At 45.4% G+C, this 27,460-nt stretch overlaps 1 protein-coding gene across 1 annotated transcript in view; it reads right to left on the reverse strand.

Moving 5' to 3' along the window:
* Positions 1-2,604: 2,604 nt before the first annotated feature.
* The window catches only part of clybl (citrate lyase beta like), a 69,882-nt gene continuing 45,026 nt past the window's right edge, over positions 2,605-27,460 (reverse strand). The window contains exons 3-8 of the mRNA XM_076081927.1: positions 17,807-17,995; positions 12,887-12,988; positions 11,421-11,514; positions 10,019-10,186; positions 5,948-6,072; positions 2,605-4,640 (exon numbers count right to left, since the gene is read on the reverse strand). Coding sequence (XP_075938042.1) covers positions 4,536-4,640; positions 5,948-6,072; positions 10,019-10,186; positions 11,421-11,514; positions 12,887-12,988; positions 17,807-17,995 — 783 coding nt within the window. The 3' untranslated portion in view covers positions 2,605-4,535. The remainder of the gene's footprint in view (positions 4,641-5,947; positions 6,073-10,018; positions 10,187-11,420; positions 11,515-12,886; positions 12,989-17,806; positions 17,996-27,460) is intronic.

Below are 27,460 nucleotides of genomic sequence, written 5' to 3' on the forward strand. Positions count from 1 at the left end.
GGTAAAGTGCACCTCAAAATATTTCAACCTACAATTGAATGACATATCATCTGACTTGTACTTGATGACTTCTTTTTTATTTTAATGGAACAAATAAATCCTAATTTGCATATAGCAGACACCTCTGAGGGTAAGATAAAAGGCTGCTTTATTTTTGGTTATTCTTCTTCTTTTTGTTGTTGTTGTTGCTGACTGCAGATGATAATAACCCGCCAGGTAAACACACACCGGGCTGCCCGGACTTCAAAACAAACGGACCTTCCAAGAACTGAACTCTGCAAGAAGCAAGAAGGGCCTTCAAGCACACAGAGAGGCCTATGGGCAAATTAGGTGGGTTGAAAATAAATAGAGACGGACGCCTCCCCGCCCATCACCTTATGCTACTCATGTTGCAGGTGGGCTGCAGCTGCATCATATTAATACACCTGTCTGGTGCTGGCGATGAAATATTGACTAAATTTCACCTGAAGGGGCAAAAAAAAGAAAAAGGAGAAATACCTGAATGAACAAAATCATTTCTAAGAAAAATATATTTTGTTTCCAAAATATATTTTGTTTCGTGTAAAGCTCGTGAGCTTTACACGAGGTCTGTTGGAGGTGTGGTTTTATCACTGCATCAGCAACAACAACAAAAACACGTATGTCACGATATGAAGGTGAAAGTTTGGATTGAACATCTCTGATCGTGATCCCAGCCTCGCCGCCTGCGTCCCATCGGACTCCTCGCTGACGGGGACACTCAGACAAAAGGCTTTTCTCAAATGAAGTTAGTAATGGTCCACATGTGCCCGATCACTCAGGCAGCACAGACAGGCTGCGGTGAATTTCATATCATGCAAACGCACTGGAGGAGAACAAAAAGGAGGCTGGACATGCGCCTGTCATCAGAGGGGAAATAAAAGGGTCTGCGGGTGTATCTTTTTATTACATTTTTATTAAAAGACCGACTGGTTTCTGAGGAAAATATCAAAGACATATTCAGAGCTGTGTGTGACAGAAAATGACACAAACAAGATGAATAAAGGTAAAGGTTGGAGATTTTAATAACAGTCCAATTAATCCACCATTTATATTATCATTATTATTTTTATTCTAAAATTACATTTCGAAAAAAAGGGTATTCAGTTTTCTAGCAGCTTAATTATTTCCTCTTTTTTTAAATTCTACAACCCCAAAATGCTTATCTCAAAAAGAAAGTATGAGAATGAATTTCTTTTCTTTTTTTAATTCAAAGCCTTATTATTATTTTGGAAAGCAATAATTGATAATAATAATTAAAAAACCCTGTCCTGCCTGAGGGCTGGGATATCCTAAAAATGAAGGAGTGACAGTAGCAGCTCCTCAGAACATGACGGCCTATTGGAGCCACTTTGAAAGCGTTCGAACCCATTTAAACAATACTCCTAAATATTGAAACAGAGTTAATTAGCCTAAACTAAATGTTTTAATGTTGATCGGCTCCGCGCACGTTCCATTTCAAGGCATCTCTTTGGGCTAATAGGTTTACACTTCTCAAACTGTGCTGCAGCTGCAATAACGAGGTATTTTTATTGCTTTTGAATACTCTTCCGCCGCAATTACTTTGTCATATATTGTCATTAGAAGTCTATTAAAACATCAAGTCATTATTCGGGGCGTCCCCGGGCGAGGAATTAGAATAAAACCATCTCTGCCACACGGGTCCCATTTAGATTAATGGAAAAATATGTAAAACATTTCGTTTTAATTTTCCTCTGACAGTGTTTTGCATACATGCATTTTCTCCTCCCCCCCTCGTAATTTATGAAAGCAATCTCGACCAGCACATTACCGGTCTCTGAAATACTGCTCGCAGCCTAATTGATTCCCGTCACAATTTCTGGTGAGGTTATAATCGTGTTAATTGTAATTTACTCTCTCGGGTGAGTACCGGATGTGTTTAAATAAAAAAATTAAAAAAAAGAAGTGCCGGGGCCGGACTGGAGATTATATGGGGCTCCACGCATAATAGAAATGTCATGTAGAATTACACAGCGGAGGCGGACAGGGGGACGCATTCCTCTAATCTACAGAGATGTCACCGGAAATCTCTCGCGGGAGATTTTTATTCATCCGCGAGCGTTGATTGAATGGCGAAGTCTTCGCGGTGAGTTCTAGAGAGACCAAAGGACGTTTGTTTTACCTTTAAATCTGAGAAGGAGGGGGGGATATCACATAAGAGCATGATTATGTGGATGGAACGAAAGGAATGATAATAAACACCTGTCAAAGGAACCACTGGGGGGGATGTTGCGTCTTGATGGGAGTATAAACTGGACTGATCACTTCCTGGTCATCCTCAGAACAGTTGCCCTTCTCCTTACTTCCCCCTGTCTGATGTCTCCCCCCAGCTTCAGAGATCCTCCTTCCTGTCTGCAGGAGGGAGGGGGTGGGGGAACACCTGTTGGTGCAGAGTGGCACAAGTTGTCCCATTCAGACTTGGCCTCCTCCACCACTCGAGTTCACCTGGTGAGCCTCTTTTGCGACTCGAGAGTGCAGCACGCCCTGTGTGTCGAGAGGGACTTTCTGCAGCTCTGCTGCACTGGAATGGACATCTTAAAAGCACTAAATGATCTGACTGGTCAATGTGAGACAACTCTTTTTATTTCGACACAATGATAGAGGCAACACCTGGTGTGGAAACATGAAAATCGAATGAGGGCGAAAACTGCACTTTAGTTCTTTCAAATCAAAAGAGAACTGTTATCCTGCGACTCTCTCCGCATTTATTTCGGATCGGATTGCAACGAGACTCAGCTGCAACAAATGATGAATCGATGAAAGTTCAAAATGTCACACTGAAGTGCTTCATAATCCCAAAACAAGACACATTATGATGTCAGCAGTCGGTACAGGCTACTCACAATCTACAAATGTCTTGCACAAGCTGAGGAAACATCTCTTTTAAATATTACACCATTTAAGCCTCGACTTTGAGATACAGCTCATCCAACATCTATTTCAAACGTTCAGCAGAGCCTCACAAACTGGCTCTACACTCACAACAATGATTGTGGATTTATTTCATGAAAGTCACACATAATGGCAGTTTTGTCCACCAACCTCAGGGCGTAATGGTAGATTGGGCGAAAACAAACAAACAAGCTGGATGTGAATTCCCGACAGACAGACAGAAAAAAAACAAAAAAATATCAGGGGTGAGAGAAATATGTGGCCGGATGCCAAAGAGACAGCTTACTGTTGGGGTCTTTGGCGAGGGCGCAGGAGTGGCTTCGATCTTTTTTTTTTTTTTTTGTCTGGCCTGGCCTGGCACAGACCACAGCCCTGCCCCAGACACAATAGATAATACAGTACTAGGGAGAGAGAGAGGGGGGGGGGAGAGGGGGGGTGAGTGGACGAGGTGGGTTAGGGGAGGCACGGTGCCTTTTCATTACCATGGTCACCAATGGCACTATTAACCATTCAACACCCCCCCAATTATCCTCCCATCCACAGTCGGAGAGACAAAGCATGGGCCCCGGTCTGCTGGAGCAACATGGCCACTAATCTGTCTCACTCCAACATCACACCCACTTCACTGTCTCTGGAAGTCACAACGTGCATGAGCCCTCCACGGAGCACCCATGGTACTTGTTCTTTTCTTTTTTTTGTTGACGGCATGACCTGAACTCGTCTAGTAGTTCGATTTTTTTAAATATATATATATATAAATAAAAGTGACCTTTTTCAAACTGTGGAAGAGGAAGATGCTGATGAAAAAAACAACAACTCGGAAACAATGAGCTGAACATGAACTCTTATGCGCTGAATGAGAGATCAGGTAAAGAACACTGGCAGCGTGTATGCAGTGTTTACTCTTCGTACAGGTCGTGGTGTGTCCGACGCCACACGCCTTCTCCATCAAGACCGCAGGCTCACAGCTGCCACAGGGCGAGCCGCATGTCTTTACTAAGGAGGCTGACACACACACACACACACAGACAAAAAAAGCTAAATCGTGAGTTTACGCACTTCAATCTGGGTTTTTTTGTTTGTTTTTTAGGACTTTGATGTCTACGAGTCAGGCCTATATAGGCAGGAGGGCTGGGGCCTGACTGGGGGCCTAATGAATAGATCCACAACAGTGGCTTGTTGTGTTTGTTTACACTTTCGCCCAGCTGCCACAACCGTGGGGATGGGAGAGCATTCATCAGGACCTTAGAGAAATGGGAGGCATGGTCTCACACACACTGGAGAATGACATGATAGCACACGCACACACACTGCAGAGTGTGCCAAAGTTGACATTTGAGAGGCTACCGTAACTACATGTGCAGATTTTATGTCGCTGAAAAACATCTGAAGGTACATTTGAAACACAGGAGGACAGCAACAAAAAGCAACAAAAAGCCAGAACTTTACCGCGACTGGCATCGCAGTGAAAACATTTCCAAAATTATTAATAACCTAAATTAAAAGCAGCGTCCGCACAGTTCATAAGCTTTCGAGGTGTCGTCGTGAAACCTGCAACGGCTCCCGCTTCCCCGTCCGAGTTCAAAGCAGCTTCTTCCCACCGGTCAGTCGCGTCGTTTCTCCGGCACCGCGGCGGACAGCACGAGGATGTTCCGCGCCTGCTTCACCGAGGGCATGTCGATCATGCTGCTGCGGAAGGTGAACGCGCCCTGAACAGGTTCACAACAGGGGCGAGAGCACAAGGAGCAACGTCAGACCAGACAAGCACGGTAAAATGTCAGATGAAGGATGGGGGTTTGCAGATGCAGGAAGTAGATCACTGTGCTAAAAAAACACACCAAATCCACTTTATACTTTAACTACTTTGTGTGTATGGTGATGTAGCATATAAAGATGTTTTAATCCATGGTAATCAACACTAAAACTCATCAACGCAAATATAAAGTTGCAGTTGCAAATGGACCAAGCAGTGTGTAAGTGCACAAACGCAGTCAAGTGTACCTTTAAAAAAAATGGCAAAAAAAAAAAAAAAAAAAAAACGAATGAGAAAAAAAAAACCGCATGAAGAACAGTGAATTACACATCATCTGGTATTATATACTACTTTGGAAGATCTCCAAGAAACCTCAGGTCAGACAAATGCAGTCAATAGCTGGAGGTGAGAATTATGAAAAACAAGCACCTGTCGTGTTGCGAGACAAAGGGACTGACCCTGCTCGCTGTTCAAACCCACACACACACACACACACACACACACACACACACGCAGGCAGAGCGGCAGAGGGATGGGTAGGATATGAATCCCTCGGGCAATGCTTAGTGGGAGCAGCTCTGGCAGGGAGAGAGGTGTGGGCAGATTGTGTATTACCTCAGCAGATAGCCCACAGAGCTCAGCACACAGGATCCAACCATGCACTAAATTAGGAACAATAATATTGTACACTTAATTGGCCCAACTCCACCCCCCACCCCTCTGTCCCCTATGTCGTCTTCAGAGAGTCACCCAGGGGTGTACAGTATGTATTCTCTGGAACTACAGAGGTGTGTGAGAGGGCACACAAAAGGATCAGCCCGGGGCCTCAGAGCAGAGGAAGACTCCGGTCATCCCAACACAAGTCACATTTTAAGTTTAATATATATATATATATATATATATATATATATATATATATATATATATATATATATATATATATATATATATATATATATAAAATAATCCCCTGGTTTATCCAAGGTCTCATCCCTAAAAATGCATTGTTGTTTTGTGAAGTCAGTGTATATTTTAACAGATTTTTGATAAATATGTGCTACTCTGTTTAATGATTAAAGTTACATCTCAATGAGGTTGTAGCCTAAGAGCAAATTACTGGAAATATTCAGTGAACAACCAGTACAAATGCTAACAAAGGGTTGAACTTCCTGGCAACAGCAATGAGCATCTACGGGTAGCAATTTTAGATACATTTAAAGAAATAATGGGATTTTACTTTTTGGCAGAGGAGGTTAACGTTACCTTTCCCTCCTTTTGGTGCTGGTCAAAAGCAGCGATGAGCTCTTTGGCCCACTGGACCCTCTCTTGACTGGGGGAGAACTCCTCCTGCACAGCCTGGATCTGCCCTGGGTGGATGACCTGCTTACCTGCACAGACACACAAACACACACATACACAGAGGAGATGAAGTTAAATATGCTAATGCTAACAGCGGGCTAGCAGCTGTTTCAAATAAAATCAAACACAAGAACCAATTGTGCTAAAAAAACAAACAATATTTTGACTTGTTGGCACGGAGCTATCAATAACACAGTTTGTGCCAAAAAAAATTATATTATTTTTATCTTAATAAAACTGCATTTGAGCTGTATGGATATAAAAAAAAAATTAGGGGCCTGAGAATCAGGAGGGACTGCAGCTGGCACCGTTCCTGCGAGAGAGGAGCACAACACAGAGAAGCAGGAAATGCACAAGACTGTGTCAGTACGTCCTAATGGCACCGGGGTGAGTCAGATGGGCGGCACAGGACCAGAGGGTGCTATGCACCATGAAGGACGTCAAGCGTCTCCCTTCTGCTCGCAGAAACTCTGCTGGACGCTCAGTTAGACTTCACTGTGTGACACAAGTCGTCTACCGAAGACGTTAGAACAGAGCCAGAGTAGCCAGAATAAGACAATGCACCCACACACCAAGGATTGCAGTTATAAGGGTGTTCATGCATCATGCATCCTCATTTAAAATATTCTGTGATATGAAGAAAATCCTGGTCTTTTTTTTACATTTTAAACCGCCTCCGTACAATCTCTATAATTGCTCGTTGTCGGCGGTCACATTCCTTCCAAAAGTGAAACACAATCTTAACATGGAGTTAAGGCTCTGTCTGACACGACCACCCCCCCCCCCCCCCCCCCCCCCTCCGCCCTCTTCCCACTGCCTCTTAGTTAAAATGTGGGCTAATGCCGCAGACATAATCCCGTGTACGCTTGCAGATCAAACTTGTAGCGATAAGTTAAGGTTATGAAAACGTCTGGGGAGAAACGACGGCTCAGCGCTCAGCCAGCAGGAACTCGACACTTTATGGGCTTAGTTCCGTCGCCGGCAACAAATCCCTCAAGGTGGCCGAACGGGCGGGCAAGAAAAAAGATTTTTTAGCCCAGGAGAGAGAAGGAGAGGAGAGGGAGAGGGGAGGAGAGAACCCAGCTCTGCTCACCCCAGTTAACCTCAGAAAAACACACAGCACTTCACACAATCAACACACTGTATAGTTAAAGGCTCGGGACAATTACTGATGACAGAACATCGACTTGCAGCTTATGATTAATAGATAGCTTTAAGAGGGAAACGTGCTCGGCACAAAATGTGACACTTGTTAGTTGGTCATTGTGAATTCATGAATGCCTCCGTGTTTGTTTGTTTGTGTGCAGCAGAGAGACTGTCAACTGCACATTTTCTGTTGGACTAACAGCCTGAGGACTCCCCAGGGCTACGCTGGAGAGTGTGCAAGTGTGTGTGTGTGCGTGTGTGTGTGTGTGAGTGTTTATTTGTGCACCACCTCGTCTGTAGTGCTTTACTAACAAGTGGTATTTTAGAACTGGTAGCAGTAATGTGAATCTGTTTCGACGCAACAACCTGCGCGTGTCGTGTGCATGTGTGTGTTGCATTCTACGAGGATTGAGGCAAGAGGAGTGTGTGTTCCCTCCTCCGCCACCTGTTTTACCTCTGGGCTGGAGACGGGAGCATGTTTCCACACTAAAATTGGCAGGCTTAGAAACACTCAAAGAGGGTGTCTCTTTGTGTGTGTGTGTGTGTGGGGGGGGGGGGGGGGGGGGACAACAGGAGAATGACGGAGCGAAGAAACAAGACAGGGTGACTCAGGTGCCCTCAGTTGCAACCCCATTGGCTCTCCTAAAAAGGCATCATTCATGCCCTCCAGCCAATCCCGGCCTGCCATGTGGTGCTGCCGTCTCATTGGAGGATTGCTATTTAGCAAAGTGCTCTCAGGCGAATGATGGGCAGGGTCCCCGGGATGGAAGTGAAATGAGAGGTCCCTGAGAGCAGAGTATTTTGTGGAACGTTTTTTTTGTATTATTTTTTGTATTTCTAGGAGGCGAACACTTTGAGAAGGATCATTGAGTCTTAGCAGCAACACATAGTTTACAGCACATAAAACAAGGTGCTTATGAAGTAAAAATGCTTTATAATCAAATGAATGACCCTCCTGCCCAGTAGATTTGATACTAGAGTTTTGCGCTGCTCGTCCTGTCGACCGGTCAGCAGCAGCAGGTGTTTGTGTTCCACCGGCGCGTCCTGTGCTCGGTGCTAATGGGTGCCGTACGCGGCTTAGGTACTGCCAAGGTCAATTACTGCACAGGTAGAGGCTTTTGGCTGCCCCGTATTATTGCTTAAGCACACCGGGGCCAGTAATAGCTACTAACTAAGATTATACAGAGTGCCCACGGCTTGTAAACCACTAATCCAGTGCTCTGAATGGTTCGGTTCCATATCAAATCTGACCATGTATTTTATCAACCGGCTGCTTCCATCATTAGTCTTTTTTTAATCACATACGAGCAAAACCTCCAGCTTTGTTTTGCTTGTTTCATGAATCTTTGCTAAAAAGGATAAGTCATTCTGATTCCCACCAACGCAAACAAATAAAACAGATTATATTTCTAATATGTGCACACATGAGAGGAACCCTTGATGCAATCTATCACATTGGAGCAGTACTTCACCGTACAACTGTTCAGTAAAAAAGACGCAAGTTGTCTAAAAACAGGAAGAAATTTGCACATGATTATAACTGCAATAATTCGGATGTGCACACACAGAAATGCACATTCACACACCAGAGAGTAGGAGGTGGCAAATGAGGTCATCTGGACAATAAATTGCTGTAGGAGACAGATTTGATGACGTGGAGTGCAAGTAATGGTGTGTAGGCCAGTGCAACATGGAGGGCGTGCTCAGGGATTCACAGTTTTGCAGTGACAAAAAAACAAGTGTCATGTGCTTTTTTTTTTTTTTATCTCCATTTCTTTCCAGTGTGAAAGCTGACTTATTGCTGACGTTGTTCTGCTACATTCCAAGCTCTCATATTCAAGGAAAAACCAAGCTCAAAATTACAACATATTAAATAAAACCCGCCGCAAAAAGGATGTAAATACCAAAATAAATATATTTGCTGCAGCGAAGCAAAAATGACTGGAATATCCAGTTTGGAACAGGCTGTCCTGCCTTCTGTGGTCTGTTACATGCAGTGTGCGGGGCACACACACATTCTGAAAGCGTTGCCTGGCTACAGACACACACAGAGCACCATTAAAGTAGACGCTACCACTACTTAAACTCCCTTTAATCATACTCGCACGCACATTTGCACACAAGCAGGTACGCCACCTGAGTGTATACACACACACACACACACACACACACACACACACACACACACACACACACACACACACACACACACACACACACACACACACACACACACACACACACACACACACACACACACACACACACACACACACACAAAACCCATTCACGGTGGGCACAACAGAAATGTCAGAAAAGCATTTAAAGGACAGCAGCGTTGTTCACAATTCACTTTAGCAGCACTTGAGGTGCTAAAAACAGAAAAAAAGACAGACAAAGCAGCCAGTTGTCCAGTCAGACATAATGGTCATTTTGAGGTCAGACCGTCCCTACAATGAACAATACAAGTATATTAATGTCAAATGAAAAGCCAGATGTTCTGCATCCTTCCACAGTGTTTTAAAATCAACTAACTCATGCATCCTATCCTCACACAGAACGCAGGAAGAGCAAGACGGAGTAACAGAGGGAGGAAGGAGTGAAAACTGAAATGTCGGATTGCCTGAATGACACAGGAAGTAGAGGGAAGTCTGTTATTGTGCCACAGGCCGGAGTGAAGAATATATGGGATACAAATGAAGAGCAACCACAGAGAACAACGGGACGCAACTGCAGTAACCAGACGGACACGTTGAGGTGAGGACTCAAAGTGGCAGTAGGTAATGGGACAGGAGGCAGATTTTGAGACCCAGATGGCAGGAAGTTTACCTGTAAAGCCCATGAGAGCTCCCTCTCTGGCCTGCCGCCTCAGCCCCTCTACGTCTTTGTAGTCGATGTGGACCAGGTCGATGGCCTGCAGACCGAACGCTTTGGTGGTCACCACCACCTTCTGCCTCGCGTAGAGGAGCTCCCTGGCATCTTCAGTCCGCGTGGCACCTGGAGAAAAAAATACAGGGGTACGCTCACGTCAAACAGGTTACATAAGATCTCAGACAGAGGCAGGTGCATAAACTAGGAAATGAAAGGCGCAGAGGAGGTGGGGTGATGAACACATGAACGAAAGAGTTAGAGACGTAGAATCCAGGACAGCAATTACACAGATATACAGTACCAATATCTTTCTCTTCAATTTGTTAAGTGGATTTGATCACTTAAAATCTATAGTCATAATTTTGTCATTAAATCTAGTTTACTATATGAGATCATTTAGCTGAAATACTTGTTTCTCAGTGTCCATTAAATCCATATTAGGGGTGGGAATCACCAGAAGCCAATACGATATGATATAATCATGACACTTAAGTCACGATACGATATAATCGTGACACTTGAGTCACGATACGATATTATCATGACACTTGAGTCACGATACGATATTATCATGACACTTGAGTTACGATACGATATAATCATGACACTTGAGTCACGATACGATATTATCATGACACTTGAGTCACGATACGATATAATCATGACATTTGAGTCACGATACGATATAATCATGACACTTGAGTCACGATACGATATAATCATGACACTTGAGTCACGATACGATATTATCATGACACTTGAGTCACGATACGATATTATCATGACACTTGAGTCACGATACGATATTATCATGACACTTCAGTCACGATACGATATTATCATGACACTTCAGTCATGATACGATATTATCATGACACTTGGGGCACGATACAATATTATCATTTTACTTAAGTCCCAATATGATATTACTGCGATTTAAAACATTTTGTGACATGCGGAGAATTGCGATGTATTACCTACCTACTGCTAGTTATGCAGTTTGTCAACATCTGTTTTATCTTATATATGCCAGGAATTATCAAAAAGGGAGTGGACCAGCAGTTTAACCACTGAGGAAATGTGTCTTAACCTCCATCTCATTCATCACTCACACATCCCACATCCACAAATCATCCGTTTATTTAAAGAAAGAAATACTGGATTCGAAACCACTTTTCCTGCAGTACTTTAAATCATCTAAAACAGGAAGAAGGGGGATCAACCAGTGAGACATGCTTTTACAAACAGATTTTATATTGCCTAACTTCTCTGCCCCAAATCCAGAAAAAAAAGAAAGAGAGAAAAGCACATGTGTGGTCAAGAATAAGTGAGACGGTTAGGCAGACGGTGTAATAGCTACCTATGCTGGCGCAGAAGTCATCGGAGCCGAACACCACGCCGTCATGGTGGAGACCGGCCTCGGGAGCGAGTCGACGGATTTCCTCACACACCGCCTGGACAGAATATATATTAGCACAAAACAGGCTGACTGAAGTGACACAGGTGTAAAGAGGGAGAGAAACGTATTAGCACCAATGCTGCGGAGTTAATCTTGATCCAATATTCAAACAGTAGTTCAGATAATGTGGATTTCTGAGTTTACAAAAACAGCCATCAGCACGACACATTCAATTATCTCTAACAAATATGCTAACGAACACGTCTGTCAACATCCTAACTTTTATTCAGCTTCCTTTCTCCAAAGACATATAGTAATGTACTAATGTGGTCGTCTTTCTTGCACAACCCAAGCCGCCTAGCTAAGTAGTGGTGGCTATCCAACCTCAATGCTTTTTGAGTAGCATTCTAAATGTTTCTGTACAAGTCAGGAAACGTTTTTTCGTAAGTTCTGTCAAGTATTGAAAGCTAGCATTAAATGTTTCGTCATATTTAGCCTTGTTTACTTATTCTACGACAACGTATTTCCCGTAATAAAGTTGTTGCACGGCTACTTTGTATTGAGACCACTTTGACACATGGAGAAGTTGGTTTATTTTGTTGAATTAAGGGTGAAAAAAACATGGGATTTTTTGTTGAGATGGCATTGAAATAGAAGTCATGTATCATATTGGTAGCAGTACTGAAAAATGTCAAACGGTAATGAGCCCCCAAAAAGACTTCTGGCCACATTTATTATCAAATGTGAAAAAAATAATAATAATTCTAGAATGTGACAGTCTGTGGTGAAGAGCAGGAAACAATAACAATGCGTCTCCTGGCTTTTGTTGGCCTCCAAATTAATTTCACTACTAGCTGTGCCAAAGCTTCTTCTTTTTTCTCCTGCTTGTAACCTGGGGTTCAGTCTGGGCAAAGATGCAGGGTGTTCTCAAGAAAGCACACAGAGGCACCCCCTGCCATCAAAACACACACAAGTACACACACCGACAGACACAACAGACACAGTCACAGAATTGGAGTGGGGAACTAAAAGACAAATCAAAAAAAGGGTGGAGGGACAGCTTGTTTCTCCCAGAATGCCCCAAAACCGTGCCCTTTCCCCCGCGTAGCTGAAGGTCGATGCTGTACCAAGACAGGAGCTGCCTTGATGCTTGCCAAAATATCATTAAGAACTCTTCCACTATGAGGATATTAGAACAGTTAGTAATTTAAAAATGTCAGCGTGTCTGGAGAGGGATGGAGGGAGACTCGCACGGACAGAAAGAGAAAAGAAACAAAGCTCATTTTGAGAGCTTTTGAATCACTTTCATTTCGTGGGTCGCTTCCGCTCGCTGACGCAGTCTTTAATCTGCAGTGAACAATAGAGAAACTGCAAAAAAATGTCTGACGCAGGCACTTTTCTGGAGCGTCTGTTTGTTTGTGATTTACCTTAAAATTGAGCAGGCCCACAGCGGTTTCCACAAAGGTGACCAGGCGAATGGGCTCCGTCAGTGCCCGTCCTTTCAAGTTGTGCTGAAACCTGCCAACAAACTAAGCAAACAGGGACGATGTCAGGTATGTATGTATTCTCCGCAGCTTTTGTGATAAAAAAAAAGGCTTTTCACACATAAGCTTTAATCCATTAGTGATATTTTGTACAATGTATTTTATATATATATATGTATGAGGTATATTGTGTGGACTGTATTTAAGAGTTCCTGCTCCGATGTAGAATGAAGAATGTGTGGTGAAGTGCAGCTGCCACCCTCAGAGGAACACTTATTAGTGCATTATTAGTTATACGAATGAGAAAAAATAGGGAGCTCCTACTGAGATGCTGAGCTATTGAGTCAGAGCGAATTTAAAACTGGAGGCGAAGAAAATGTTCAGCATTTAGAAAATACATAAATGATATGACATCCTTCAAAATCCACTGTGGGGGTAAGAGACGGATAGGGGGAGGAGGAGGAGGAGGAGGGAAGGAAGGAAAAAAAAGAAGAAAAAAACGTTACGCGCAAAAGCTCACTTTTGATTTGAATCTTGACACCTTTATTACCTGCACCGTTCCCATTTCGGTCCTTACTGAGAAACACGTCTGCGAGGGTTCAAATAGCACACAGAGAGAGACAGAGAGGCGACAAAAGCGGGTGAAATGAAATATTTTACATTATCACCAGGGTTCCCCCTTTCGTCTGAAGTCTTCTGCTCCACCTTCTTTCACAGAGGCTCCCGCACAACTACAGCTTGTGCTCCCCTGAGAGAGTGTGTGCACACACACATGGAAATGCACACTCACGCACACGGCAAACCGAAGAAGAAACAAAATAGCGGGGGGGAAAAAAAAAGTGGAGAAGAAACAAGATTTGGGATGTCTTTGAGTGTGTTTTACTCCCTACATTATTCTGTTTTGCCCCCCCCCCCCCGAACCCCACCCTCCCCTCAGTGTGATGTGACACTTTGCCGAGGCCTTTATTCCGCGCGACTCCTGCTAATATGCAACCTCACCTAAGTAGGGTTTTAAAACCCGAGTTTAATTCTTTGAAGACCAAAGCGATTCAATTTTTTCCAACAGACCAGTTCACAGCGAGCCCTGGACTGCCAGTGGGGTAGCCCAAATTCCAAAATCTATCATCTGGAAACACACAAAAGCCCCCTTCCGTCAGATATTTCCTTTCAAAGCCAGTCAAAAAAAACAAAAGAAAAGAAAAGGAGAGAGCGCAAAAGCTCTGAGTAGAAATGTCTAACTCCATGTCCCCCCCCCCTCCACCCTTCCTCTCCTTTTCCTTAGCTCCCTCTTTGACACACCGGGGGAAAAAAAGACAGATATAAATAACCTCAGGTGCAGCGCCGCCATTTCTCTAAATGAAGAGCAAAACAACCCGGCGCTCGGCACTCTTGTTCTCTTGAAAAACCCAAAGAGTGGGGCCTCCATTGAAGGATTTCAAAAAAATAAATAGGGGCAATTTTAATCATCTCTCCATTCAATCTCAGTTGGATAAATCATATTTGAGAGATTTGCATAAATACAAACCATCAAAGACTTTTCATCTTCAAAGAGGTTTTCAAGACCCAATAGGCTTTGTACTGTAATCATCTGAGGTCACAACCCTGTGGGAGCAGGGCTGCTATGGCAACATAAAAACTAACGCTGGGGGCTTAGCATAATATCCCCCCCTCCTTCGCGAACACAGGAAGGGGTGGGTGTGGGGGGGAGTTGTCCGAGAGGGGGTATAAAAAAAGAGGGTGTAGATAAACCTATTTCTGTGACAGAGGAGACCAGATAGATGTGGCCCCGTCGTTGGGGGAAACCTAGCTGATATCACACACACACACACACACACACACACACACACACACACACACACACACACACACACACACACACACACACACACACACACACACACACACACACACACACACACACACACACACACACACACACACACACACACACACACACACGGCGAGGCCTCGGCCACGCAAACCCCTCGACGAGGCCGCAGCAAGCCGAGCCGGGCTGTTTTGGGACCGGCGGTAGGGAAACAAATGACAGCTCAAGAGCCTCGTAGCCTCTGATTACATGTTTCTGTCCGTCCGCTGTACTCTCCTCTTCAGCTATTGTGCACTTTGAAGGGCCTGATTTACAGTGCATAAGAGGTGCGGCGCTCGTGCATTGTTCCTCCGGTGCGTACAGCAACTATTAGCCGTCAATGGCTCTCAAAAACCAGGGCCCTTTAAGATGTTGTTCACTCCTGAATTGGAAAGAAAATATAAGAAAAGGGAAGAAAAAAAAAGAAAGAAAAAGAAGAAATAACACCTCTTCTTGCCATTCAGACCTACGCTACAAAACAAGACCCTCGGACAATTTTTCGCCACCCAATCCTGAAAAGAGAAGGAGGGAGAGACAGAGCTGGAGAAAAGGAGGCTATAGTGGGACAAGTTTCAATTAATTTTCTTCAAAAGGGGGCCAGATTAAATGTTTCCGGCCTGCTGAAGTGTTCATTTCACAGAGGGGAAGCGGAGAGAGAGAGAGGGCCGAGAGGGAGGGGAGGGGAGGAGGAGGAGTAGGAGGAGGAGCGGAACAGGGGTGGGGGCGCGATTCTTTCAGTGCCAGTGCACACTAAATAGTGCGGTGGGCAAAGAATGCGCACGGCTCCGAGTCCGTGTGAGAATTGTCCCCCGGACAAAAGGGGGGAGTTACGCCTGTTAAAGCCCAATAAGGCCTGTCAGTCACACAAGGGCCAAGGGGAGAGGAGGAAGGCAGAGCTAAAGGTTCTCCACACAAAGGGAAACAAGCAAGTCCATCTTTTAGCGACAAATCAGTCCTGGAGGTTCCCGTGCTAATATCAACAAGAAAAAAAGATTTAAAAAAAGAGGGAGAAAAATAAACAAGTGAGGGATTTACAAGAGCGGAGAGAATCGGACGCATGCAACACAAAGCAGACGACACACCACGCGCAAAAGACGACACAGAGAAAGTTTGCGGATGAGATTAGAGAGAGCACAAACACACACACACCAATGAAATCCAGGTTCCATCCAGAGCCACGCGGACTCGGCTGGTTCAGGAGCACACATGCACCTGCTGCTGCAAAAAACGCACCCCGGCAAAACACACACACTGCAAATCCACAATGTGCAAACAGATTTACACTGCACACGAAAGCTGTAAAAGGAAAAGAAGTATGCATAAGCAAGGCAATGTTTTTACAGCTCTCAACGGGCTGACTGCGATTTCCAGCGTAATAATAATTATAATTATAACAGTGAATGTTTTTTTTAATTTGTTTTTTAAAGGAAATGAATGCAGAATAAAATTGACGGAAGTGAAGAAAAGTAGCACTGTGAGGAACAGCTGAGCTCAGGGAGAGAATTGGTGAACACCTGTCAGCAATTAGACTTGGAAGAAAGAAAAGGGCAGCAGGAAATAGATGTGTTCTAATTAAAAGCACTAGTTAAAAACTTCCTGCTCCCGCCCCAAGACCATGTATGAGAGTGTGTGTGTGTGTGTGTGTGTGTGCGTGTGTCGTAACACTGAGGGAAAAGCCAGACGAGACACCTTCCTTTCACCTCTCTCTCTCCTCTAAACACATTTTCATTGCTCCTCTTGTGTAATCACCAAACGCAGTTTGGAATTTGCAGCTTGACAGAGTAAGCTTTATTTATTTATAAGAATGCTTTGGTATGCTGTTTGCCCGTATCAAAAATGCATGCAAAGAGAGAGAGAGTAAAAACCTAATCTTAATTAGCAGACAGTACTTTAATACGGAACCCTTGAACTGTATTCGAACACAAGCAGTGAGGGAGGCGGACAGTAACCGGGCTCCTCCTGGTAAGTGAACCATATGGAGCCGATCAGAACGGCCTGCATTAATGATGCCACTGTCTCCTGACCTTTGGGGACCTGACATCCGTGCAGCGCCCCTTTATAGGAAGCCAGAGGGATGGCCGAGCCCAGACAAACCCCTCTCTTAACTAGGGCACACGCAGGCCCAGTTAGTTGAGGACAAATTGTAATTCATAATATCATTGGGAACAATATCAGTGAGCGATCATTTTGTATTTGTTTAACAGTTATTTCATGTGAACAAAAGTGCAAGAGCTTAGGATATCTGACGTCAGATCGGGTTGTGAAACGTGACGGGAGCTCTTTTTAAGTACCAAGTCAAAAGCAACTGTGCGGTCTCACTTGCTTTTGACTTGGTACATCAAGATATCAGTTTGTGATCTTCCTCAGACACTGACAGGATAGCCTTTTGATTTAATATTCGAGAATATTCAAAGGCCTGCGTGAAACACTGGAATGGAACGCAATATGAGGCATATCTCTTTTTTTTCAATTTTGTCTGGCTGAGTGCTTTAAGTTCGATTAAATTCATTCTTAGCCACAACACGGCACTGTTCGAGGCGGATTTCCAGTAAGTTCAGCAGTGGCAGAAGGCACCGTTGTGTTGTTACAGAAAGCTATCGGGCTTCTGAAGCTAATCCCAAAGAAATGTCATGCGTTTCTTGAGCAGCGGCCAAGAAAAACACGCCGTCTGTCCCAGAGTCCAGCCACAGGGATCGATTCCCACTTTTACTGGGAAATGGAAAAGTTTGTTATGATTGCTTTGAAGATTCCTGTGGTTTCCTCTTACTCCATGAGTTTGTGTAAGAGCACCACTGTGTTTTTTTTTTTTTAAAAGACACCCAGAGGTGAAAGAGAGAAAACTCACGGGTATATGTAGCCTTATTTAGTTTTTGATGTATTGCAACTTGTTCTTTTACAAAGTTGTTACACACAAAAAATAAAAAACTTTCTGATCATTCCATTCATCCTTTTTTTTTTTTTTTACTTCTAAAGTGGGGCCAATATTTGGAACTTACCCACTGCACCTCCTGCGTGTCCTCCACTTTGGGCAACATGATGGCAGGAGGGAGAACCTCAGCCTGCAGGATGACCTGCAGGTCAGCCTCGGCTAAGCCACTGGACACCGAGTTCACCCTCACACACTTCTCCGTCCGGCCCAGGTCCAGCTCCGCTAGCATCCTGGGAATCATCTCCCTGGCCTCAGTCTGCAGCACGGGGGGAAAAAAACACAGAGAGAAATACAGATTGTTTCATGCGATGCATTTGGGGATTCAAATTCAAAAACGTTTTAGGATTCAAAATAGAACATTTTAAAAAGCTAGCTGTGGAAGATGACTACCCAAGAATAGACGAGCAATATGCTATACGGATCAAAAAAGAAAGGTTGAAAACTGGTGATGTGTTAAAAAAAAGAAATGCACTGATGCAAATCAGTTCCATTCACCCCCCCCAAAAAAAGAAGAATAAATACTAGATAAATTGTTAAAGAATGAAAATAAAAGTCCAATATCCTCCAAGGAAATGAGGCTATATAAATGATATTGACCATTAAGCATGATCATAAAAATAAACAACACATTGCAGACACAAATAATGTGTCATCATTATCATCATTGACAAAGCATACCTCAATCTGGAATAAATAATAGCAAGATGGAACTTTAACATTTCAAAAAAAATAAAAGAAAATACACAAAATAACAAAGCACAACAGCACTCCAACCGTAACCTCAGTTTATCTCTATACAGTATGCCACCAATCAACAAGACGGTTGCCGCACACTCAACCTTGCTCTCTCAATGCGGGGCATTGTATGAGCTGAGCAGGAAGAGGGACGAGGAGGATGGAAAAAAATCAAAAGGGAAGCCTACAGTCCCGACTTCTATCGGGAACTCAGTAGCACACGCCACTATATTCAAACCAGATGCTGGGCCACGGGAACGGCAAGAGAGAGAGAGGGAGAGATATGGAGGGATGGAGTGGGGAGAGAAGTCCGGGCTGGCGAGAGGAGAGAGGCTCTCTGGTAGAAATGTGGTCCGAGTTAAGCAGCAACGAGGAAACGGTAGCTTAGGAGATGTCAGGTCGGATCAGAGGCTCGAGCCTTTGAGTGCTTGTGTATGTGTGAGTTGTGGAGATGCTCAGATTGGGATTTTTCTTCCTCCCCTCCATTTCCATATATACATACTTAGAAAATTCACTCATAAGAAATAATAAAAAAAAACCTGGATGTGCAAGAAATGTTTTGGAGATGCTTATTCGTGAAATTAAATGGGGTTGATGAATAAAAATGCATTGCCGGTGGATGGTGTCATCCTGCAACGTGATGCAGACGCTTTGGATTTACTGCAAAAAGAAAAAACCTCTTGAGTGGAATATCTAAACAGGCTGATCATTGGAAGAGCGAAGTCATGTGGGTGTTCATGAAAGAGAGACCGCAGACAGTTATAACACGGAGAGCCCATACATCACAGTCCCTTGTAAAACAAATGAAGTAAAATACTACAGCGGACTACAGTCAACCTAGGATCAGTTGTACGAGAGCTTATGGGGCGCCCTCAGGGGTCACGGGACAAGCTTCTGAGACAAAACAGATCTCACTCTGATCTCCTGGAATGCAGAACTGCACTTGATACGACCAACGCCCCTCCAGTATCAATAAAAATACGGTATCAAAGTACATATCAAAGATTTGCACAGAGTTAATGGGGGGTCACGAGCGGGCTGTGTCGTCTGTGTCCGCCTTCTACCTCATTGAATGAGACAAGAGGGACTGTCCCGCCGCACGATGAGAGCGCTGTGATCTTTGACGTCGTTTTTTTGCTGCGACGTCGCTCTGGTCGAGCCGAGACGGACCCGTAAAAATGCACCGCGGTAACTTAAAACGGATGGGGCGCTTTACACAGCAGTAATTCACTCGTTCATAAACCTGCTACTTGGTGGATTACATTCTGTCTGTCCCCCCCAGTTCATGGTGACTGGAGAAAATTGATCTGTGAGAACCCGCTCGGCCGCCTGGTAATGCCGGGAGTCACATTGATCCCCGACCGAACCAAAATAAATAGTGAGCCAGAAATGATCAAAAAGCATGCTTTATAACGTTCGAAGGATCAAATAGACTGGGGAGGGCCGGGTATCCCGCTCCAGCCGCAGCTTCTGCGTGTATTAAAATTCTTATAATGTAACCAGAGACCGCTCTTTGCAAGAATTGTCTCCTGCGCTTTTCTCCTTTCGCGACGGTATTTCTGAAACCGTGACGCCGGGGAATGGCTAAAAAGGAAAAGGCCGGGTCACCGCGCACGCCGTCCTTTTCTTTTATCTCGCCGTCTCTGGAAAAGGTGAGATATTATTCCGACAGACACCTTGAACCCTACGGGCTCCGCTACTCCGAGCTTGAATAAAAGCCCTTTGAAAAGCAGATATTTTACATTAATGGACAGCCATCCAACAAGTTGCTTCAAAGCTCCCTCCCCAATCACCTGGTGTCCCATGGAGAGCTCGCCCCAGCGTCAGCTCCATCTCCTCTTTGATTCCCCCCCATCCTCCTCCTCATCATTAGAAGCTGACACACATGCGGGCGGGCAGGCGATCAGTTGGCCAGGGCAGGTAGGGGCCCTCATAAGGTGTAGACGAGAAGCTTTTTCAAGTGTGCCAAAAGGCTGACCTTTGCGAAGAGCGAGATCAGCTCCTCGACACGCAGTCTGAGCCTGGACGCTCAGGACCCTAGTGAGTGCTGTGTTGTGTGTGTGTGCGTGACGCAGCGTGGCCGCTGCCTAGCAGACGCCACATGAGACCGTCCTAACTGATGCGTGTACGGTCCGCGGTGGGACGGCCTTCCTCTGGTGGATGTCCGATGTCAAACATCGCCTCTGGACACACTCGCTGGGTATAGACTCACATTCTCAACTTGAATTAGATCACAGGGCGACGGTTGTGAGCATCTATACTGATAGAAAGTGAGGAAAGATAACAAGGCAGGAAATGTGTATTAGACAAGACACAAGAAAGGGGAAGAATCAATTTTGTCTAGAAAAAAAAAAAATTGTGGGCATCAACAGACTGAGAAACAGCAAAACACATAATAGACTAATGAGATGAATTTAACAAGTCAGTGTCTCACTCAAAAACATCTTGTACCGTATGTAGATCATACCTTTTGTCGCTGACACACTGCCTTCAAACAGCAGAGTGATGTGTCATGTATTCTGGAAGTCTATGTAGTTTTGTGTGAAAAGAGTGGGAAACTCACGAGTACTTGGTTTTCCTTTTTTTCCCCTGGCGTTTTGCACCCCGCTGTGCTACTCGCGATGCCATTTAAAATGAGCTGTAGACTATCTCAGGTGAAGTGCTGCCTGCCTGAAGTGTGACTGTGTACACATTTGTTCGTCTGTCTCTGTCAGAGAGTGTGTGTGTGTGTGTGTGTTAGCAGGCTTCAAGTCATCGAGGATGGGTTTTGACAAGTGACACGCTGCACTCCAGAAAGCTGAAGTGAGATGACTGACTAATTCAGGGCTACGTTGATAACTGAGACGTAGCGGAAAGGGGATTTCAGGCCTTCACTCCCGTCAGTCGGAGGCGCGGCCGTGTTATCCGCTATCCTGTCAGGACAGACAACGAGCAGGGTGGAGGAGGAGGAAATCAGGAAAACCTGCTTGTCATTGTGGGTCAAAACTGACAGCCTGAGGTAGAGGAACAGCTAGTTATTACACACTGTTTATTCACTTTAATTAGCCATGAAAGGAGCTCATTACGGCTCTTTGGTTACACTTCGTTACAAGCTGCACTGCAATGGTTTGGGGAAATTAATTCCCGAGGCTCGTCATTCGGTATCTTTAGTATATTCTCTGCATAATTGAAATGATTTACAGTTTTTATTCGTTGGTGATTATGCATCAGTTTGTTTCCCAGCAATTTAGTCCTATTTTGCAACTCCCAGTACAGCTGTCTCCCCACAACATAGAGGAATAATTACTCTTAACTTGACATCTCTATTAGCTTTATTTTAAAACAATTATTGATTTTAAGACTAATTACTATCAAGGTCTCTAGGTGACTTACATTTGGCTTTTCTTACTGAGCTTCAGGGCATTGTCAAATCCTGACCCTGTCAAGTATTCCTGTTCCATACAATATCCAGCACACTACAAAATGTTGTAAAACGATGACACAATATCATATCCAGGCAATATGATTCCACAGACAGTTAATTAACGATGATATTTCCAAACCCTACCAGATGACAAAGGAGCAAAAGCATCTTTATGTAAACTCAGAAAAGCAGAGCATTTTACAAAATTGCACAAATTAACCAATTCAAATACGTTAATGAAGCGCAAACAACCATTTAAAAAGGTGCACCGCCGTTTTCATGACTTTAGGATGGCAGTCTAATGTAACCTAGGTCGACAAATGGCCAATGACACCTTTTCTGATCAATGCTAAATGTGGCGCTTTATTTTAATATTTTAATAATAAAGAAAGTCCAAGAGGTTTATTAAACTTGATTTATTCTCATTTTTACATTTTCATTTGTTACTTGAACTAATATATTATCCTTGAGTATATCTTGATAATATAATTTGTATGTCAAACTGATTTGATATCATATATGTAGAAAATGATTTTCCATCTTCTCTTTCATCCAAATTGTTTTCATCAGTGTTAGCAGAGCATTTTAGAATAGTATATAATAGCTAGCTGGGGTTCCGTCATTTTAACGTGCCATTAAGACGGAACAATTTAAGTGAAATTCTTGCAAAATAAGAGAGGTTGCTTATATCAGATGTATTCCCCCCCCCCCCCCCCCCCCACGGGGGGGGGGATACATCTGCTCCATTCCTGTCCTCCTCCCCATTCTTTCATGTTTTTCCTCTCCTCATCGCCTTCTCCATCATCACTCCTCCTACTGGGGGTTTACTCTCAAAGTGTTGCGTTGCGCGGCCCACGTAGCACAGAGCGGCGCGGGCTGCGGCGCTGCCAGTGAAAACACAAGAGTGTAACAGGATAATGAGAGCAGGAGAGAGGGCCTCTCTGTTCTCCGCGTCTCACCGTTTTCCCGATTCCCCCGCTCGGCCTCGCCCCTTAACCCAGGGTATCTGGATCGGCTGCATGAGTGTGGGTTTCAAAAGATCCTCCAAAAACCAGAGAAAGCTCAAATGTTATCTATGGCTTATATTGTTACGTGAAAGGACGTGAGAGCCCCCCCCCTCCCCCTTTGAGTCACTTTCTATGTGCTCTAACAACAAGCCACGCCCTCTCCACAACGAATGCTAACCACAGCGCTGTCATCGCTCTCCTCTGCACCCTGACCTCTCGTTCGCCCTGCCCTCCCAAAAGGACTCCAATCGATACCAGACACATGACTCTTAAGACACACACTGTGACAGACGGTAAGGCTTGGATCTGCAGGTCTTTCTGATCTGGCTGGGACGGGGTCTATTTTCTGGCTGAGCATCCCGTTTGTGAGTTTTGGCAGTCTGACTGGGAGTTTCTCTCCAGTCTCCCCGGTCCTCTGAGGTGTTGAGTGCACAAGTATACAAACGCGCGCACACACAAGAACATGCCTACGGACGTAAATGAATACACACGCCGACACACGCTAAATACAAATGTTCAGTATTCATAATTCAACTGGCTAACATTATTTCCCAGGAGCTCTTTCTGTCAAGAGTTTAGTCACTTGAATCCACTTAAATGGAGAGCAGATCTTTCAGTGTCCTCTGGAATAACACGGCGAGCATTGAACTGAGGTCACGTATCAGTTTAGACAGTTAGCTGCATAATTTATGTTAATTGATAAATCTCTGGTGTCAGGTGCAGTTCATGCATAGACTATGGCTCTTATATTGACTGTGTTACAACCAGCAAAAGTTAATAGACCATAATAATGTCATCCACTCTAAGAGAGAGAATGGTATCAGTGTGTGCAACCTGACATCAGGTTAAACAGTCGGGGTTAACAACTCTATCAATGAATACACAACAGTTTCTCAGTCGCTTGTTATAGAACTCAAAGTAAAGCCAGAAACAGAAATGCCTTTTATGAATAGGAAACATTAAATATGATTTTAAAACACTCAAAAACTTTCACTTTGCTGTTGTAAATTTGAACTGAAACACAAAATTGTCAACTCAACAGACCAGATGCAATGTTGGCCTATGATCGCCTTTTCTTGCATTAGACGTTACAGTTAATGTTAAACTACGACGTGACACCTGTACCATAGAATACAATTAAACCTAAACTGAATGCCTTCGTGAAGTTTATAATTGTTATTCTTTGTTGAGATTGTAGCAGGGAGGTGTTCAGTCGCCGCTCAACCAATTGTTCAAGCTGTAGTTTGTCTTGCTGAATAGGATTGCATTATATTTCATGGCGTTCTGTGGTCTTATGGTGCCCCTTTATGTGTATGACACGGAAGATTATTGTTAACTAAAACTGAATAGGACCTTCAGTAGCTTCTATGTCGTACAGTACACAGAGCTTACTGTTACAGGCAGCAGTTCCACAAACATTTATTGATGAAAAGAGCGCTCAAAAAGACATCTGCAATCTCTACAATCAAACGAATATCTCATCTAAGCTCTAATTGCTGAAATTTTGCTGACAAGAACAATCAAAGTTAACCTGACGAGTCAGATAGTTTGTTACGCATGCAGAACCATCTGAGAAACAGTCATTGGAAACTGTTTGGAAAAAGAGCAGGCACTTTCAAAAGATACTTGGCAGGTGATTGGATGAACCATCTGTCAATCAAACTCTTGAGAGAGAGAAAACATATTTTTCCATCGAGAAAAGCCTTCAGTGAGGTTCTTTGCTTGTTCGATGAAAAAATGCTCTCCAGATCTGATATAACTGATGCTATTGCAGCCGCCATTGTTGTTTTGAACAAACAGTCACCTCACACACCGAAGACACGCTCGTAGCTGCTCGTAGCTCGTAACATTTTTAGGCAACCAAAATGTTACCCTTAACTTTCATGAAATGAAAACACACTCTGGAAGGGGTTACATCCTGTGTTCACAACACGAGTGACACAGCAACATTCTACTCTAAGTCATTTTCAATGGAAGCCGCTAACATGAAGCTACAAACTGATGCATGACACTTGTCGATCCGTGACAGACGTGAAGCGCTACAAATCAAAGTTAAGCTTGACTTCTTTCAGCACTCCAATGACGCTGTGAAACGCCAACCGATCATGTGTTTTGGTTTCACCCCGTTCCATCTGAATAAATGTCGTTAGCCAGTTCCCGGTGCAACTTATCGACATAACTACGTCAACGAGCACTTCAATGGCGACAATGTCGCAGGCCACGCCGGCCAAATAGTTGCTTTTGTCGCTCAAAGTATGAATACGAGCATTAGATGGCGGATAGCATTCGATGACACAGCCAAACCAGGCAAGGTAGTGAACTGTCAACCACAAGGTAGCCGCGTTTTTTTGTTCGCCGCCATCTTGTTTTTTTGCAACCAGAGGTCACAAGAAAGGGTGGAGCCCTGAAGTACAAACAGAATGCTGGATAAGACATTTTGAGGTGACCAAAATGTTACAATTGACTTTCATGAACTGGAAACACACTGTGAAAGGGGGAAAAGTGGCAGCGACCTGTCAATAACAAGGTAGCCACTCCATAAAGCATACTCTGCTTTATGGTCTATTTGACTCTAAATGGACCATCATTTACTAAATTAACATCATGCTGTATTGAAGAAGACTTGAAACTAGAGATTGAGACCATAAACTCATGTTTACAATGTTTACTGAGGAAATAAATCAAGAGAGAAGTAGAGTCATTTTCTCATAGACTTCTACACTATCTGACTTCTTTTTACAACCAGAAAGGGCCCCCCCCCCCCCCCCCCCCTCATGGCCATTAGAGAGAATGCAGGTTTAAAACACTTCTGCATTGGCTTCACATTTCAGACTTGGAGGTTGCCGCCTGCTTAAAGCCTGACAACTTTCCACAAATTGCATCAATTAAACATGGCGAATCGTGTATGTCTGTCACGATCAGGCTTTGCCCTGTGTGTTCTGTGTCTTTGTTTCTTTCTGTAGCTCCTCACTCACCTAATCAGTTCATTCAGTGCACCTGCCAGTCACACTCACCTCATCAGCTCATTACTCTCACCTGTTCACTCTGCCTAGTCACTATTTAAACCCCGGTCTTTCACTCACTCACTGCCAGATCATTGTGTTTGTTTCCCGTCCAACCCGCCCGTTTTGCTCGTCCTGTTCCCGGTTTTCCAGTCTGCCTGTTCTGCCTTTTCCTGCCGGATTTCCCCCCTCGTCTTTTGTCTTCTCCCTGGATTCCCTGTTTTTGGTTCATTAAAAACCTTTTTTTCTCTACACCTGACTGTCTGAGTCCTCATCATGCCCCGTGACAGAATGATCTGGCCCAAGATGGACTCAGCAGACCACAGTATGGAGTGTCGTCTCCCCGACTGGTATGAACAATTCATGGGAACCCGTCTGGCCTTTGGAGAACCTCGAGGTGTCCAGAAGGCAGACCGTGACCTAATGGACATCCCGGTCAAACCTCGAAGGAGACAGAGGCAGAGGAAGGGCCAGACTCCCTCTCCCGCTGGGCCGCAGTTATTCCCCGCTCCCGCTGGGCCGCAGCCGACTCCAGCTCCCCGTGTCAGGTCGGCGGTTCGACCGACTCCAGCTCCCTGTGTCCGGTCGGCGATCCAGCCGACTCCAGCTGTCACCTCGGAGCAGCAGCTATCCCCAGTCCGGGCCGCCGCCGTCTCCGAACCGCAGCGACCTCCAGTCCCGGCCGCCGCCATCTCCAAACCGCAGCGACCTCCAGTCCGGGCCGCCGACGTCTCCGAACCGCAGCGACCTCCAGTCCGGGCCGCCGCCGTCTCCGAACCGCAGCGACCTCCAGTCCGGGCCGCCGCCGTCTCCGAACCGCAGCGACCTCCAGTCCCGGCCGCCGCCGTCTCCGAACCGCAGCGACCTCCAGTCCCGGCCGCCGCCGTCTCCGAACCGCAGCGACCTCCAGTCCCGGCTGCCGCCGAACCGCAGCGACCTCCAGTCCCGGCCGCCGCCGAACCGCAGCGACCTCCAGTCCCGGCCGCCGCCGAACCGCAGCGACCTCCAGTCCCGGCCGCCGCTGAACCGCAGCGACCTCCAGTCCCGGCCGCCGCCGCCGCCGAACCGCAGCCGCCGAACCGCAGCGACCTCCAGTCCCGGCCGCCGCCGAACCGCAGCGACCTCCAGTCCCGGCCGCTGCCGTCTCCGAACCGCAGCGACCTCCAGTCCCGGCCGCCGCCGAACCGCAGCGACCTCCAGTCCCGGCCGCCGCCGAACCGCAGCGACCTCCAGTCCCGGCCGCCGCCGAACCGCAGCGACCTTCAGTCCCGGCCGCCGCCGAACCGCAGCGACCTCCAGTCCCGGCCGCCGCCGAACCGCAGCGACCTCCTGTCCCGGCCGCCGCCGTCTCCGAACCGCAGCAACCTCCAGTCCCGGCCGCCGCCGAACCGCAGCGACCTCCAGTCCCGGCCGCCGCCGAACCGCAGCGACCTCCAGTCCCGGCCGCCGCCGAACCGCAGCGACCTCCAGTCCCGGCCTCCGCCGTCTCCGAACCGCAGCGACCTCCAGTCCCGGCCGCTGCCGCCTCCGCGCTGCAACGACCTCCAGCCCTTTACCCCGCTGGGTCATCAGTC

The sequence above is a fragment of the Anarhichas minor genome, unplaced genomic scaffold (genome assembly GCF_050575085.1).
Source record: "Anarhichas minor isolate MPS153535 unplaced genomic scaffold, ASM5057508v1 ptg000087l, whole genome shotgun sequence".
Taxonomy (NCBI): Eukaryota; Metazoa; Chordata; class Actinopteri; order Perciformes; family Anarhichadidae; genus Anarhichas; species Anarhichas minor.